This window comes from Saccopteryx bilineata, chromosome 4 (assembly GCF_036850765.1).
Source record: "Saccopteryx bilineata isolate mSacBil1 chromosome 4, mSacBil1_pri_phased_curated, whole genome shotgun sequence".
Classification (NCBI taxonomy): Eukaryota; Metazoa; Chordata; class Mammalia; order Chiroptera; family Emballonuridae; genus Saccopteryx; species Saccopteryx bilineata.
In genome coordinates, this window is record NC_089493.1 from 88,974,703 (window position 1) to 88,991,743 (window position 17,041).

A 17,041-nucleotide genomic window follows, 5' to 3' on the forward strand; every position below is an offset into this window, starting at 1 on the left:
GAGAAAGCAGTCAATGAAAAACTAAGGTGCCACAACGAAGAATTCATGCTTATCTCTCTCCCTTCCTGTCTGTGTGTCCCTATCTGTCCCTCTCTCTGACTCTCTCTCTCTCTCAAAAAAAAAACAAAAACAAAAAAAACCCAAAAAAACTTGTTTCTCATTCCTATCTCTTCTCGGTGCCTTCTACCAGCTCTGGGCATTTAGTACCCCACCCTGTGTTCTGCATTATTCCATACCCCTCCTGCCTCCACCATGTCCCATGCTCGAACAGGCGCTGGAGGTGTGGTACTATGGAGTAGATGACTAAGCTTGAAGAAGCATTTGAGAGAGAGACATTTTCCAGTGTCTCTGAATTCAAGCAGATATCATCACCCTTCTCCCACCTGCCTGTAAGGCCGTGCCCACTAATGCCTGTACTGCTTCTGTTCTTTTCCTAGACTAAATGTTTCATCTGTGGGATTGGCAATGACTACTTTGACACGACCCCTCATGGTTTCGAAACACATACATTACAAGAGCACAACTTAGCCAACTACTTGTGAGTACTCTCTGGTCTGTGGAGGTGAGGGGCAGGGGCAAAGTCAACAATGAAGTCATCTAAGTCAGTCTCTGCTGATGCTGTTTTCTCCTATGTCTCTGAAAACTAGAGTCAGTTAGGAAAGAACTTCCAGGCGTCTCCATGAGTCCGTATCTTTGTCCACACACCCTGCCCCTCCCACGTATTCACAGATGTGTGTTGTGGGCTGTTCCTCTCTGAGCAAAGCTCAGTCCCTCGCCCTGGGATCGGAGGCCATTCTGTCCTAAGGTCACATAGCTCCATTTTTCTTTCTTTACTGGAATTTCCTGATACTTTTTAAAATCCAAAACAAATCAGAAGTCTGTGGCCCCACGTTTACTTACAGCTGTTACACTGCTTCTTCCTTCCCCCGGCGCCCCCACAAAGCTTAGAAAGCACCCGTGCTCACCGTCTCCAGTTTTCCTGTCCCACTCTCCTGTGTGCCCTCTCCAGCAAGCCTTCCTCCCACCACCTCACCTCTATTCTTGTCAAGGTGCCAGTGACCCCACATGTTGCTAGATTCCGTGGTGAATTTTCAGGCTTCCCAGGGTCCGTTCTCTCCTAGTAGTACAGACTCCATGAGCGTGGGAGGCTTAGGGATGAGTTTTCACACTGTTCTATCCTAGCACCGAAGGCCTGGCGCCCAGTAGGCAAAAATACATATTTTACTCTAAGGTAAAGCATTCACTCAAGAACAAGTTAATTCAGAGCCTATTATGTGCCTATGAAACTTGTAATTTACAGAATTTATAGAGAATATAGATACCTGACAATTCAGATTCTTTAAGTCAGTGATTTTCAACCTTTGTTTCTCATGCAGTCATAAACTAATTACTAAAGAAAAAGGGGCCCTGACCTCTTCTTCCTTAGTAACTAATTTATTTGTGCCATGAGATGAAAATGGTTGTATTTAGTCAGGGGCACTGACCTTAGTAATTAGTGTGTGTTTGTACTATGAAAAAAAAAGGTTGAAAATCACTGCTCTAAGTGATCACTTGTTAGGAAAAAAAACCCAAAACTGCTCATCTCTGCTCCTTGGTTTAGCCCTTCCCTTCCATGTCTACATTGTATTTAGAAAATCTCAATATTTTTTTAAGATGGAACAAACAATGTTTGGGAAAGGTGTTATTGTTAAAGAGAAGGAGCAAAACCTATATCTTGCTAGTTTAAGAATTTCTTAAGACAAAAACAAAAGTGTTTAAAAAAAAAACTTTGGGCCCTGGCCGGTTGGCTCAGTGGTAGAGCGTCAGCCTGGCGTGCAGGACTCCCGGGTTCGATTCCCGGCTAGGGCACACAGGAGAAGCGCCCATCTGCTTCTCCACCCGTCCCCCTCTCCTTCCTCTCTGTCTCTCTCTTCCCCTCCCGCAGCTGGGGCTCCATTGGAGCAAAGTTGGTCCGGGCGCTGAGGATGGCTCTGTGGCCTCTGCCTCAGGCGCTGGAATGGCTCTGGTTGCAACAGAGCAATGCCCCAGATGGGCAGAGCATTGCCCCCTGGTGGGCATGCCGGGTGGATCCCGGTCGGGAGCATGCAGGAGTCTGACTGCCTCCCCGTTTCCAACTTCAGAAAAATAAAATAAATAAATAAATAAATAAATAACTTTGGCAAGCTCTGGCTGGCTGGGCTCAGTGGCAGAGCATCGGCCAAGTGTGTGGAAGTCCTGGGTTCGATTGCTAGTCAGGGCATACAGGAGAAGCGCCCATCTGCTTCTCCACCCTTCCCCCTCTCCTTTCTCTCTATCTCTCTTTTCCCCTCCTGCAGCCAAGGCTCCATTGGAGCAAAGTTGCCCCAAGCGCGGAGGACGGCTCCATGGCCTCCACCTGAGGCACTAGAATGGCTCTGGTTGCAACAGAGCATCGCCCCCTAGTGGGCATGCTGGGTGGATCCCAGTTGGGTGCATGTGAGAGTCTCTCTGCCTTCCCAATTCTCACTTCAGAAAAATATAAATAAATAACGCTTAAAATAATAATTTTGACCTACTCTTCCTCAAGCTTGAGTAGTCATCACTGTTCATTCTCATTAAGAGAGTTTGCATTAATGGTGGAGGTAATCAAAGTGGATGTCCTCTAAAAGGTGAGCACATGGTCATTTGTCAGGACCAGTGAATAGAGAACAGTGAAAAGGTTATCTGGAATGGGACCCCCTTCTACGTATTCCTCTAGCCTTCTATATAATAATAGTCTTGTTTGTTTATCTCTGTGCCCCTCTACCAGCGAGCTTGAGGGGAAAGAACCCATCTTATTCATGTTTGAAATTCCCCCCATACTAACAGTGCTCTCTCAAATAAATATGCTAGGAAAGGAATAATGTCCTACATGCCTATTCTCAAACAAGGTAAGATATTGGCCATGCCTTGGAAAAGGGGGGAAGGAAACATATATTTATAGTTTGTATTATGGGCCACAATCTGAAGCTATAAACCTAAGGATACCCCAGAGAATTCAAAATTTGGGGCTCAGGATATCCCCACCCTCAGAAGAGTATTAATTCTACTTGCTCTTTCTTCCCAACAGCCTCACAGTCCTTTTCCTGAAGGGCATGAGACGGCTCCCTGGGAGCTGTCTCTCTGGTCAGGCAAGTGAGCGGAGAGCTCAGCCTCCCGGAATCCTGGGTGTTCCAGACAATCACTCAGACCCATCACAGCTGGAGCAAGTGACACCACACTGGCATTTCTCAGTTGCCTACAATAAAAACAAAACTGCACTTCTGGAAGAATCAGAGCGATTTAAATACTTTCCAAAAACTCCATATCCTTAAGACACACATATAATTTCAATTCTACATTTTTATAAGATGATAAATTGGCCTACAGACAATTATACAGGAAGAGTTTGGGTTACCATTTTATTGTTTCAAAGATTATTTTTAAACAATAAAATGGTAGCAAAAATGCTTCTTCACAACTGAGCTTAGTTCAAGGTTTGAGGATGGTAAAAGGGGATCGCTCCTAATGAAAGGCTAATTTTGAGATTAATGTGTATTAGAAAATGATGGTGTGTCATCATGCCACATTTCCCCAATTTGGAAAGGCCGGGAGACCACATGATACTAAATAACACATTTGAACCCCCTTTCTGGTTCCTTTGATGAAATGAAATTAATTTCCTAACTGAAGTATCTAATACTGTCTTTTTCTTATTTATGTTACCTTTCTTCCTTGTTCCAGGTTCTTCCTAATGTATCTGATTAACAAAGATGAAACAGAGCACACAGGTCAGGTGAGAAGAAAAAGTCTGATTAGGAACCATACCCCCATGTTAGAGCTTCCTTTTCCTATGTCTCAAGAATCAGTGGAGCACGGCTGTTTGAAAGGGCAGATGACCCCATCAGTCTCTTCCATGCCTTTTCCTACTGCTTTCTGAACGATTCCCCGATCCCTGTGTGACTTCAGAAGCCGAAATCCTAAGGCAACTCCAATCCATTCCATAAGACCTCCTGGTTATCCTTCCCAACAAACCCTGACATATCTCTAAACCTTTGTGGTTACTGCTTCAGAGTAAAATAGCTGGAGGCTGGGGGAGCATTATAGAGGAAAAAAAAAACAGAGCTGAGTGGATGGCAATGACCAGGAGAATCAGAGTAAAATGCTGTGAGAGGCGTCATGAGAAAGATAACCTTATGTGTGAGTGACACAGGGATGCCGAGGGGTGAGAGTATGAATGAAGGTATGTCTTAGTATGAACAAGAAATGTAAAGACAGAAGAACACGGGAGGAAAGAGCAGGTTGTCACATATTTAACCACCACTGATTTGTAGGAGTGCTTCACAGCTCAAACATTTTGAGAGAGAGGCGGTCGGTTTTCGGATCTTGCTTCAGCACTCCAGGCCCCTGGCCTAAGGTAGCCCTGCCCTCCCTGTTCCCTCATTGCGCAGTCTTCTGCCAATCACAAATGACATGGAGTCAGCCCGTTGCTACCTCTTTAAGTGCTTTTAGTGGAGATCACTGAGTTGGTTTCAGTGTTGGGGGGGGGGGGGGCAGAGGCAGTGGGAAGAAACTTCTTGCTCTGAAAATGGCTGAGACTAGAACAAGAATGAACGTGCCTTCTGAGCCTCATGTAAATCACATCAGTATTCCCACAGGGAAAACACACAGAACAAAAACAGAGCTGTAGTTTACTGCGGTTTAAAAAGAAGTGCCTTTTCTCTCGTTATTTCAGGAATCTTATGTCTGGAAGATGTACCAGGAAAGGTGCTGGGATTTCTTCCCAGCTGGGGACTGCTTTCGGAAACAGTATGAAGATCAGCTTGGATAGGTCTGAATGAAAGTGACTCCGTGCTTCTGGACTGTCAACTTAAAGCGAAATTAAAATCTTTCTTTTACACTTCTGCAACATTTTTGAAGGTGACATTTTCTAAATGTCTCCCTTACAACAAGAAAGCGTTTGTTAAAAATCTGTATAAAAACAAACCCAGAAAGAAGCCACCAAAAAAAAAAAATCTGTGTGGTATTTTGGAATTAATTTGGCTTTCTGTGCCTAATGGACATACCCTGTGGGAGATGACCTTCCAAACTGTTAAATCAAGGACGCTAGTTGAATACCTTCAAGTTTCTCAGTTCTAATATAACTTGTTTGTTGGGATGGCATCCTTGAGAAAGGACTGAAAATATGAGGTCTTGAATGCATAATACAAGAAATGCCACATGGCAGTACCCACTGGTGACTCATGGTCTGAACTCTAAAACAATCATTTTAACTGCAGTCTAATTTTTCCCATGGTACTTGCTAGTGAATGTACCCAGAATCAGCTTGAAAAGCTTTAAGCAGTTAAAAGAAATAGAAAACAAAGCAACCAGCCAACACTTTGTCAACACTGATATATCGATTAAGTGCCTTAAAAACCTCTCTAGATGTAGCTATGCAAGTTTTTTATGTTTATGTTCCAGTTGAACAGTTCCATTAAATAGTTGTGTTGATCTTCTGTCTTTAAGAAAATGCACTGGAAGGTTATTCATACGATCTTTTTTTTTCAGTAACAGCTTATCAATAGCTGTTATTAGAAGAAAAGTACTGTACTGAAAACTCAGAAAAATCTCAATCTTATGTCAAATTGAGTAATGCTTTCTGGTCCCTGTAAGTAGTGGAGCTGCTCTGTTTAGGAGGATCTCCCTCACTAAGAGGAAGTCCCAGTGCAATAAAGTAATACCTGCCAGTCCGTGGTTGGCCTCTTGTAATGCACCACTCCTGGGCGATTCGTTCCTCAACCACCCTGTCACCGCGGGGAAACGGGGCGCAAGACAAAGGTCTAACACCCCACACAAAGAAGAAAAAGACTCCGTGGACCAGCATTGGTTTATTTTGGCCAAATGCGTGCCTTTTGCTCGCTCTGTTCTTCCAGCAGCAGCGCTCGCTTTGCTGTCAACTGGGAGGGAAGGGGCTGGAAGCAGGAAGCAAGCACCAGAATGTCCCCGGCCCTTATCGAGTCTCTTAGGGCACTAAGCCAGAGAAAGACGCAAGGGGCCTCTGAAATGGGTGCTTTTGGGTGTTGTCACACAGAGGTAGGTGCTCTCAGCAGTGAAGGGGAAGCCTGGCTTGGGGCATGCTCAGAAGTCAGCGGTTCTTCCAGGATGGCCTTGGGCTGCCCTTCCTTACAAGGCAACCAGAATTGGCCTCAGGCACTTTTTTTCATATTCTTTCTCTTTTTCTGCTTCTTTTTCTTCTTTTATTAGGAAATCATGCTGTCCAACCAGTCTTCAAGCTCTTCCTCGGTAACATTTTTTGATGTGCTTGGTTGCTCAGATTGCACGGTCTTTTCTTCCGTCACAGATGGTTTTGCGAGAACTAGGGAAACAAAAGCCACGTTAACAACGTCACATTAGTCCCAAGATCGAGGCTGAGAGCTTCCCTGCGGTTATTTTGCTTACAGCAAGGGGAAATGTTCTAATATTGTTCCTCTTTCCTAAGAAGATATAATAATATCTGAACAAATTAATAAATAGGGTAGAGATTTGCTCCTCTATTTATTCTCAAGTTAAATTTCACAGTTCACTTGTTTTTTAAAAGGACCAACAGCTCAATTCTCTTTTTACTATTGTAGCAACCCTGGAAAGTCATTAAAGGTTCTCAAATGCAGTAGAAGGCTGGGCAGCCGACTCATCCTCTCCATGTAAGGCAGGCTGCCATCGCGCAGAACACGCACAGATGAGGTCTTCTTCCTTTGTGAAAACTGAGCTCAGAATAGCAAGCGAGACGCAGGCAGAGCTGGCTAACTGGCCTGCTGAGACAGTCAATTAAAAGGTCTGGGGCTGCAAGGCTGAGGGCTAGGAGTATCTATCTTAATGCCTTTTTAAAGCACAAGTTCAATTTGCAGCCTCAGGTTGCGTGTCACGATCAGGCAGGTAGCAGCTCTGGAAGCCTGTGAGACTGAGAGGAATGCTGTCAGGAAGGTCAGCTCAGGCAGCGCAGCTGTGAGCACAGAAATAGGTGTCAGTGGACAAGGCCAGGTCGATGTCAGACACCAGTGGAGATGTGTGTGGATGTGACGCGGGTGAGGCTGTTCTCACAAAAACACCAGCATCAAGAAGATAGATAGGGAATAATATGAAAACCATACCTTTTTCTTCTTGGGCCACCACCTCCCGGTCCTTCTCTGATTCCAGGTCCCGCGGAGTCTGGCCTGGTGAGATGTCATCTCCCGCTTTTACAGGCGCATCTAAATTAAGCAGCAGATCTAATTCTTCTTCCAGATGGTCTGCTGCTGACTGCAATGGGGAAGCGGGTTTCTGGGGACCCTTTGAAGGGGCCAGTCCTGGGCCACCTCTACCCAGGTACAGGGGGCAGCCCACAGCCGCAGACTGCAGCTCAGACGTGGATCCCTTTCCTCCAGGCCCTGGTGGCCCTCTTAACTGCATGCCTAATCCCGTGCCTTCGCCATTTCTCTTTGGTTTCACTTGAGGAAGCTCTAAAGGAAGGGCGGTCTGAAAGAGAATAAGTGAGTTGAAGATGTGGGTCCTGCCACATTTGCGTAAGCAGAAACAAAAGCTAAGCAAGGCATCAAACTCTGCGGAGTAGGAAACAATTCAGACAGGAAGATTATAAAGGGGCCCCGGGTTCGGGCCTGCCACAGCACCTTTCCTCACTGTGTGGGGTGGACGTGGGAGACCTCACTGGAACTCAGAGCGCTGCCCCTGCCGCTCCGCCCACTCAGCTCTGCACTAACTCAGAGTTGACAGCCAAAGGGCCGTGCTTCTCTCAGGCCTGAGAAAGAACGGTACCACAGGTCTACTACAGTGTATACTTAAACCTGTGATGAGATTTAGACTTCTGTGAAAGGACTGAGAATTACCAGATCAGATCTGTCCCCTGTTCTTAAAAGCACTAATATAAAGGTTAGGGGCAAATTCATCAAAAAGAAAAGACTGACTGACTTTCAGTATTGAGTAAAAAATGCCAGACATGAAAGAAAACATACTATTTATATTGCATTTGTAAAAAGCTAAAAGTAGGCAAACTGATTTTTAGTATTAGAAGTCCGGACAGTGGTTTTAGGGAAATAGTGACTCGGGGGGGGGGGGGGGGGGAGTGGCTTCCGGAGTGCTGGCAATGTTCTGATTCTTATTTGGATGCTAGGCCCATGCTTGTAAATACTATCCATGCACGGGCTTTTCTGTATCTGTTATAATTTACTAAAAGGTAAAAACGCCCCAGGTGATGGTGATGCAGAGCTGAGGCTGAGACCCACTGTTCTGGAAGGAGTCCTGGGGTGACCAGCATGGCCTCAGCGTGGACAGGCTGAGCATGAGTTCAGCTGCTGGCAGCACCGTCCTCTATTTGTACAGTTAAGCATCCGGAGCAGATCCAATTTGCTAATAACCCTTCAGGGCGTGTAAGACAGTATGACTACACACACAAACTCAGCTGCTCCTCCGTCGCTGTCAGTGTGCGGTGCGAAACCGGGATGAGGCCCTGTATTCTAATCCTAAATCATTCAGTTTCCAAGTGTCTGGAACTGGGTGTCTGGCATCGTTTTATTTACCTCCCTGGGGGGTTCTCATGTGCAAACATAGTTGCGAATAACTGCTGTCCATCATGGCACAGAGGACAGGAGGGGGATTTTAAAACAATTTAGCCAGGTTTTCAATGTTACTGCAGTTATTCCATACCCTTCCTCAAATGCTCACAACATTTCCTCTCTCTCCTGAGTCCTGGTCCCCCATCACCTTCATCTCAGTGGCTCCCATGTGTCTGTCAACCATTCCTCATTGTGTGGGACCAAACCAAACGTCAGAACCCCAAGCCTCCGGACACGCAGCAAGAAAAGTAGCACTCTTCCCAGTCACTGAGACAAACCCAGATGTCTCAGGGTGATTCCCCATCAGGAGCAAACGCCACCCTCTCTCCTTCTCTGCCGGTCCCCTAAGCATCCTCCTCCTCTGCCTTCCCCTGAGCGTCCTCCTCCTCTGCCCTTCCCCTGAGCGTCCTCCTCCTCTGCCCTTCCCCTGAGCGTCCTCCTCCTCTGCCTTCCCCTGAGCGTCCTCCTCCTCTGCCTTCCCCTGAGCGTCCTCCTCCTCTGCCTTCCCCTGAGCGTCCTCCTCCTCTGCCCTCCCCTGAGCGTCCTCCTCCTCTGCCCTTCCCCTGAGCGTCCTCCTCCTCTGCCTTCCCCTGAGCGTCCTCCTCCTCTGCCTTCCCCTGAGCGTCCTCCTCCTCTGCCTTCCCCTGAGCGTCCTCCTCCTCTGCCTTCCCCTGAGCATCCTCCTCCTCTGCCTTCCCCTAAGCGTCCTCCTCCTCTGCCCTTCCCCTAAGCGTCCTCCTCCTCTGCCTTCCCCTAAGCGTCCTCCTCCTCTGCCTTCCCCTAAGCGTCCTCCTCCTCTGCCTTCCCCTAAGCGTCCTCCTCCTCTGCCTTCCCTTAAGCGTCCTCCTCCTCTGCCCATCCCCTAAGCGTCCTCCTTCTCTGCCTTCCCTTAAGCGTCCTCCTTCTCTGCCCATCCCCTAAGCATCCTCCAGCCCCGAATTCTACTCGCTGCCCTAAATCTGAGACTAGTAAGTGCAACAGAAACGACATCGCATTCAATTGCAGGGCAAAGTTGATGGTTTTCGCTGCTGGGATTCTACTGAAAATTAGTACTGTCCAGGGTTTCACTTAAATTCAGTCTAGCCACAATTAAATTTTGAAGTTCTTTATATAGTACAGTCTTCGACCTTTTCCTCACAAGTGCCATCTTACATGGACATTTCCCAAACTTCTATTCCTGGCCCTTAATTCTGAATGGTAGATACATTTCTGTATCTGCTTGACTAACATTTTCACTTTGATATGTCAGAGGCACGTACCAGTGAGTTGCACAAGCTAAAAACCTAGAATATTTCTTTGCCTGCTCTCTCTCCATGTCACCAAGTCCTCTTAAATTTTTTTAAGTACCTCTTAGAAAAGTCCAATTCTTCGCCATCTCTACCATCATCACCTAGTCCAGGCTACAGTATTACTCACTTGGACCCATGCGATAGCCCCCTCTTTGCTTCCCCTCGTCTCTCTTCTTGTAAGTGCAGTTTAGCGGATAAACACACCTGCCCTAACCCCACAATGCACTCACTCCATCCACAGCCAGCATGCTCTTGCTGCTGCCATTAGTAACAGTGTTGTTAATGCAGATCTGATTGGGTCACTCTTCTCTAAATTCCAACTCAAGTGTTCTACTTTGGATCTCAGCTTACCCGTCACTTCTTCAGAAAATCCATTCCTAATCACACCAAAGTAGATCATTATTATATGATCTCATCACACACGGTGTTTTTCCTTCATAGCAGTTACCACAATTTGTACATTTGTGTGATAATTTGACTAACACCCATTTTTCCCAATAGATTAAGCTCCAGAGGGCAGGAACCATGTCTGTCTAATCAACCACTGACTATCCTTAGTACCCAACATAAATATTTTAAGAAAATACCAGCCAGACTTTATACTAGTACATTTCATTCAACTCCATTACATTTTGAAATGTTTCAACTACAAATGTAAAAAAAAAAAAAATTCATTCTCCCTTAAAACTTTACAAAATGCTTTATGAAAAAAGTTGAGTCTGAGACATCTCATTTTTCTTCTCCTGCCCCAATCCATACCCGCTTGAACAGGCCATTGGGGTTTTTACCTGGACCAATTCAGCAGCAACATTGAGTCGGAGTGAGAGAGGCAGTTCTTGAAGGGCTTGAACCAGTGATTCACAGTCCACATAAAATGCTGAATTCTATAAATAAATAAATAACATATATACATACATATACATATCTGTATTTCTGAGGATGAGTACATGTGACCTTTTAGAAATAAAAGAGATGAAGATGAAGTTAACTAAATAAATCTCCCACCCCCTGCAGTTACTTTCAGCTGGGAGTACGTCTGATCATAAATCACACTCAATATGGTTATGTCTATTGTCTCCACAATACGATGAGGAAAACCAAAAACCAGCTTCTTGAGCCACAGCTCACGCTGTCAGAGCAGCAGCAGGGGTGTGATTACCCACTGTCAAGAACGCACGGTAACCTGGAAACTGGATGCTCTTGCACGTACTAGGAAACTGAAAGAAAAGTAAGCATTCAATGAAATCACCTTCCTCAAATTCAGCCGGCGGACCTTTGGGAGGGGAGGGAAGAGCTGTCTAGACAGTGCGATGGGGTTGAGAGGCACAGCCGAAGGAGCCGTGAGACACCTGCTAATGAGAAAGCAGGTGGAAACTTACCCGCTAGCAGGCAGCACGCTGTGTAAGGCCAACACTATAAATGGGACTTCTTTCCCATTTATAGGACCTCCCAAATTGACAGTATTTGAGAAAACATTCCAGGTTATCACATAACAGCTGCTGCTCAGTGCCCTGGCCATACAAGAGGAGGAACAAACTAAAAGGTGGTACAGTGACCTCACATTAGAGGTAACATCACTGGCTACCTCATTTACCAAGGACAGCCAGAGGCCCAGCCTGAACCCTGTCTTATTCTATAATCATTCACTTCAAGTTAGGAGGAAATCCTGGTTCATCCAGTTACATCTCAATTCCACTATAGGAATGTCTTGGGGAAATGAGTTTATGACTGAGGACAGAGAGCCAGTCATTCCTGGTGTGCTCAAGAAGAGCCCCAAAACTAAATCCAGACCCCCTTAACCCCTAATCCCCCAACAGCAGCACATGGAGATTGAGTGGAACAATGTGACTTTTCAACCACCCTGCTGAAATTTTCCGAAGGTGGCTAGCTAGCTCTTAGGTAAGCAAATTGGCAGCACCAACTGCTGCCCCTTGTCCTGGAAAAGAGGAACTTACATTCACATCTTTTAAAAAGAAGTATTTTGGGAACCAGAAAGAGGGTAAGAAAGCCCTAAAGTGAGAAATTCAGTCGATGTCCAGACCCTTCCTTAGTCCTACACTCAGCACTTTAAGTGCTGTGGCCAAGTCTTTGTTTTCAAGTTTGGAGAAACTCTCTCAACCCACTAGTAAGTGTGATCCTGAATGCTTAACACATGGGTAACTGGCCAAATTAAAAACTGGAAATCTCACCCTTCCCACGGCCACAGTGTCTGCAAAGCCCCACACGTAGACTGCTTTCGTTCAGCCTGTAAGAGCAAGAACTTTCCTTCTGCGACCTGTTGCTCTCTTGGTTCTCTAAGAAAACTGTTGAGAAGAGCTGGGGGCTGTCTGAAAATATCCAATTTCCTCTGCCCTCATGTGCAACATGGCTACAAGGTACATCATAAACAATGAAAGGTTGTGAGCCCGACACAGACATATGGGGAATGGCAAGGCTGTGCCTGTGAGCCACATTCTGAATGATGGACATCAGGCTATTTGCTACTGGAATGTCTCCTCCCCTCACATTTCTAATTCCCACCCATCATCAAAGGCCCAGCTGACACTGTACCACCCCCATGATGCCATCAAGATACTTTGAGCAAGCATGGTGCTTGCTCCTCATCACTTTGCAGGAGTCCCAGAGCCTAGAACCTGCCATAAAATGCCATTTTGTAAGACTTTTCCTTTTTCATCACCAATTTGCCCCCTACAGGGGTAAAGCTGAAGGCCTTAGATATAACGTGAGCTGAAATGAATTGTTTCTAATAGTAAAGCATAAATTTAAAAATAGATTTAATTGGAAAAATAAGTATGAATTAGCTGTTTGCTACATATTTTTAAATAATTGATAGATTATTTTTGCCTGGGAGACACTAGTCCCCATATCCACTTGGCCAGCTGTGACGGTCACTCACAGCTGGAGGACACGGCTGCTGTGCAATGTCGGGACCCCCGACGCCTTCCCCGCTGTACACTCTGAGACCGGCGGAGGGCACCAGCCTTGACCGCTGGAACAAAGCCCCCACCCCACCTCTCTGCAGTGTGCGCAAGTCTGTCTGGGTGCTGAGAATCTGTAACCCTGAAGGTTCTTCTCTGTCTAGGAACCTTATTAGGCTCTGAGTCTCAGAGTCTGTGTAAAGATACACTATTTAGTGAGACAGAAGCTGCGAGAAACTACACCTTGCAGCTTAAAAAAGTCTAAAACTGCTTTCCTTTAGTTCTGTTCTCCTCCCGTTCTGAGCAGTCGTCATAGCCTTTGCTCAGATCATTCGCCTCCTCCGGAGCTGTGGTACTGGCTGTATTCATCTGGGACCCAGGGACTATAGTATACTTCACAGAAGTGCCCGAATCAGGCAACACTTTTTAAAAAGCTGGTAGGCTTGTTCAAGATACAGCTTCTCAGGCCTCATTCAGAACTGGTCTCTGGAAGTCTACACCTTTAGAAGCCAGGCATTTGGGAACAACTGCATCTCACCCTGTACTCATCGGCTGCTCAAGGAAGCTCTGCTGAATAAATGTCACTATGTCAACAAAAATTAAAAATGGGATGAAAAAGAAAGGTGATTTAAAAAGTCTATTTTTTCACCTAAAGAAGCTCTCCTCCCACCCGTTCCCTGCACACATGTCCCCACACTGTCCAAAGGAAAGATGTGACAACCCCATTCGTGGACGTAAAGGACAACTCTCATAGTAACATGAGCCAACTTGACTAAAGCACAGAGCCTAGCTGCTGGGTGATATCTCTGTTATCCTGTACGTGGACCACAAAGAAACGAAGGCAAGTCAGCATGATGGTGCTGGGCCCTCTCCTATAAGGATGTCCTTTGAGGCCCTAACATGTCCCCATATCAAACTCCTACTTTTTCCTCTTTCTCTTTATTGTCTTGTGCCACTGGTTGCACTGGGGATGGCAGGGACATAAAGCAAATAAAAGATTTCAGCTTTATATATTCACTGAAAGACATCTCGATATCTGTTCTTATTTTATAGGTTTATTCCCCTTGACTCGGATAAAAATGACTTGGGATTGTGAATGTGTGGTGCAGTGTACAGATGATGTGTTATGGAATGGTACACCTGAAACCTGTGTAATTTTATTAACCAATGTCACCCCAATAAATTCAATTTTTAAAAAAAGCTATAAAGAGGCCCTGGCGGATTGGTTCAGTGGTAGAGCATCGGCCCAGCATGTGGATGTCCCGGGTTGGGTTTGATTCCCGGTCAGGGCACACAGAAGTGACCACCTGCTTCTCCACCCTTCCCCCTTCTCTCTTTCTTTCTCTCTCTTCCCCTCCCACAGCCATGGTTTGATTGGTTCAAGTGCAACAGCCCCAGGCACTGAGGATGGCTCCGTGAGGCCTCCTCCTCAAGCACTAAGAATAGCTCAGTTGTGAGCATGGCCTGAGATGGGCAGAGTATCAACCCCAGATGGCGGTTGCCAGGCGGATCCTGGTCAGGGTGCATGCAGTAGTCTGTCTCTTTATCTCCCCTCCTCTCACTTGGAAAAGAAGAAAATAATAATAATAATAAAAAGCTATCAAGTAAAGGATTTTTCTCAACACCAAAAAACAATGTGGCAGAAAAAAACTGTCAACCCTAGAGGGATTTTCACAGAAATGGAAAAGAAGGAAGCCCACATGGCAAAGGAATCCACTCAAAATCCTGACTCTAACCTTTCTAACTCACAGCCTGGCCACACAGATGGGCAAGTGGGAAGTGAACTCTAGATTCAAGGATGTGCAAAATTTAAGCTCCCTGAAAATTTTATGAGCAATATTTAGGCAACTGAGGTTAAACTGTACATGAATTACTAAACTATTTTCTATGTAAAGACTATCTCAACAATATCAGAGGTGTTAGTCTTCAGCCTTGAGAAGAACCAACCTACCCACATTCAGGACAAGCCTTCTTACCTGCTTTGGACATGAAGCATCAGTATCCCACTCTTTCTCTTCAGCAAACCGGAACTGTGAGAAGGAGTCCCCTGGAAATAGAAAAAACATACAACTTTATGCAAAAGCCATAGGAAAATACTCAGTTCTCTAAACTCCCCTTTCAGAATAAAAGTGCCATTTCTAAAGAGCTAACCATCCTGAATTCAGTGATATCCTTCAATAAAAGGTCCTGGCTTCCACATCATTACACAGTGATCTGTGCAGGGTGGGCACCTGAATTATATTGTTGGCAACTGAAATGATTGTTCCATTCAACTCTCAGTAAGCCACCATCCTGCACACTCCTTGAGAGACAACTAAGCAATTCAGGCCAGCAGACATGGCCATCTACCCATATTTAGCATATTTTCATCTCATTTGCTAAGGTATACAAAGAAACATATTTATGATTTTGGGAATGGGTACAGCAGAAAAGGAAGGAAACGAGAACTGAAGAAAGAGGCTAGACTGATCCACATTATGACAGACTTAAAATATCTCTTTCAGGTGAGGATATGAACCTCAACCATCACTCCAAAAATCATCTGCTTAGAATGTCAAATGCAAGATAAAACTCAAAGCATATGTTACAGATTACTTAATGTGAGTCATGGCACACTGGTCTGAGCTCTTGGAATAAAGGAAAATGAGCATGTTAAGATCAACATAAACAAGCATGAAAGATGATTCTGTACAGTCAGTTTTGATATATGCTTTTTTTTTTTGGTAAATGTGCACTTATCTGATTGCATTAAAAAGAGCTCATTTTAAAAATAAAGAATTATTTCTCTCTAGCTTTCAGGATCCTTCAAAATGTGGTCCTACCTCATTAACCCACATTTACTTCCTATTTCTTCAGATTTCTACTCCAGAGTCAGCCTTTTTTCACATTGCAAACATACCTCATATTTTATACTGTCCTCATTTCTTTTTAAATTGTTTCCTCTTGTCTGGAAGACCCACCTACTTCTACCCATTTATATTCTATTTATACTTCAATAATTCAGGTACAGCCCACTTCCTCCTCCTATGATACCTCTCAGGTGATTTAACCATATATTCGATCTTGACTTCTACATTTACAGGGAAGCGGGTCAGGGGGGCAGTGAAGAACTCAAAATTAAAGAGACAAGGATAAATTTAAAGATAAAACCTACAACAACCCCACCAATTCCAAAACACATGGATCACAACATTAATATTTGACAAGATCAAGTTCAAAGCAAAAAGGACCAAGAACAACACTATCATAAAAAAGGACAAAATCACTACTCTTAGTCACTGGCAAATCAATCTGATCTCTCAAAAATTCTGATATAAAGAATCTGAAATATAATTTATTGGTTTTTGTACATGTGTACATGTATGTATTGTGAGTATATGTGTGTGCTTTCTTTATAAGTGTCCATGCAATGTTAATTTTTTAAAAGTACTACAAAAAATCAATAAATTTAAAATTGACAGTCATACAAACCACTTTCACGAGTGATGAACATTTGTAGCACATACTGGCAAAAAGTTAACATCTCCTACATTCAAAGAGCTATTGCAGATCAATCAAAATAAAACCAACTAATTTTTAAAAAATCAAGAAAAGGAGTGAGAATAAGAGATGTGACTAACATACATATGTGAAACAAATGATAAATGGTAGAGCATAGGCCCAGCATGTGGATGTCCCAGGTTCGATTCCTGATCAGGGCACACAGGAGAAGTGCCCATCTGTTTCTCCACTCCCCCTTCTCTCTCTCTTTCTTCTCCTGCCCTCCTGCAGCCATGGCTCGATTGGCACGAGTTGACTCTGGGCACTTAGGATGGCTCCATGGCCTCTGCCTCAGGCACTAAAAAAATGGCTCCAGTTGTAACAGAGCAAGGGTCCCAGATGGGCAGAGCATTTCCCCCTCATGGGCTTGCCAGGTGGATCCCAGTCAGGGCGCATGTGGGGTCTGTCTCTGCCTCTCCTCTCACTAATAAAAAATTAAAAATAAAAAATAAAAAATAAATCTTACTACTTTATATCAAACTATACTATAAGACTAGAGTAATCAAAACAGCATAGTACTGGCATAAAAATAGACATATAGATCAATGAAACAAAACAGGGAGCCCAGAAATAAACCCATGCCTGTATGGTCAATTAATACCATAAAATGAGGTAAAGACAGCCAATTCAATAAATGATGCTGGGAAAATTGGACAGATACATGCAAAAACAACAACAAAAAAAGAAACTAAATCACCTTCTTACACTATATACTAGAATAAACTCAAAA

At 44.6% G+C, this 17,041-nt stretch overlaps 2 protein-coding genes across 2 annotated transcripts in view; one reads left to right on the top strand and one right to left on the bottom strand.

Moving 5' to 3' along the window:
- The window catches only part of RYR3 (ryanodine receptor 3), a 626,037-nt gene extending 620,332 nt beyond the window's left edge, over positions 1-5,705 (top strand). Inside the window, exons 101-103 of the mRNA XM_066277226.1 lie at positions 438-538; positions 3,721-3,772; positions 4,712-5,705. Of these exons, the coding sequence (XP_066133323.1) occupies positions 438-538; positions 3,721-3,772; positions 4,712-4,807 (249 nt within the window). The 3' untranslated portion in view covers positions 4,808-5,705. The remainder of the gene's footprint in view (positions 1-437; positions 539-3,720; positions 3,773-4,711) is intronic.
- Positions 5,706-5,831: 126 nt separating this feature from the next.
- The window catches only part of AVEN (apoptosis and caspase activation inhibitor), a 212,545-nt gene continuing 201,335 nt past the window's right edge, over positions 5,832-17,041 (bottom strand). The window contains exons 3-6 of the mRNA XM_066274187.1: positions 14,748-14,818; positions 10,642-10,737; positions 7,107-7,470; positions 5,832-6,334 (exon numbers count right to left, since the gene is read on the bottom strand). Of these exons, the coding sequence (XP_066130284.1) occupies positions 6,219-6,334; positions 7,107-7,470; positions 10,642-10,737; positions 14,748-14,818 (647 nt within the window). The 3' untranslated portion in view covers positions 5,832-6,218. The remainder of the gene's footprint in view (positions 6,335-7,106; positions 7,471-10,641; positions 10,738-14,747; positions 14,819-17,041) is intronic.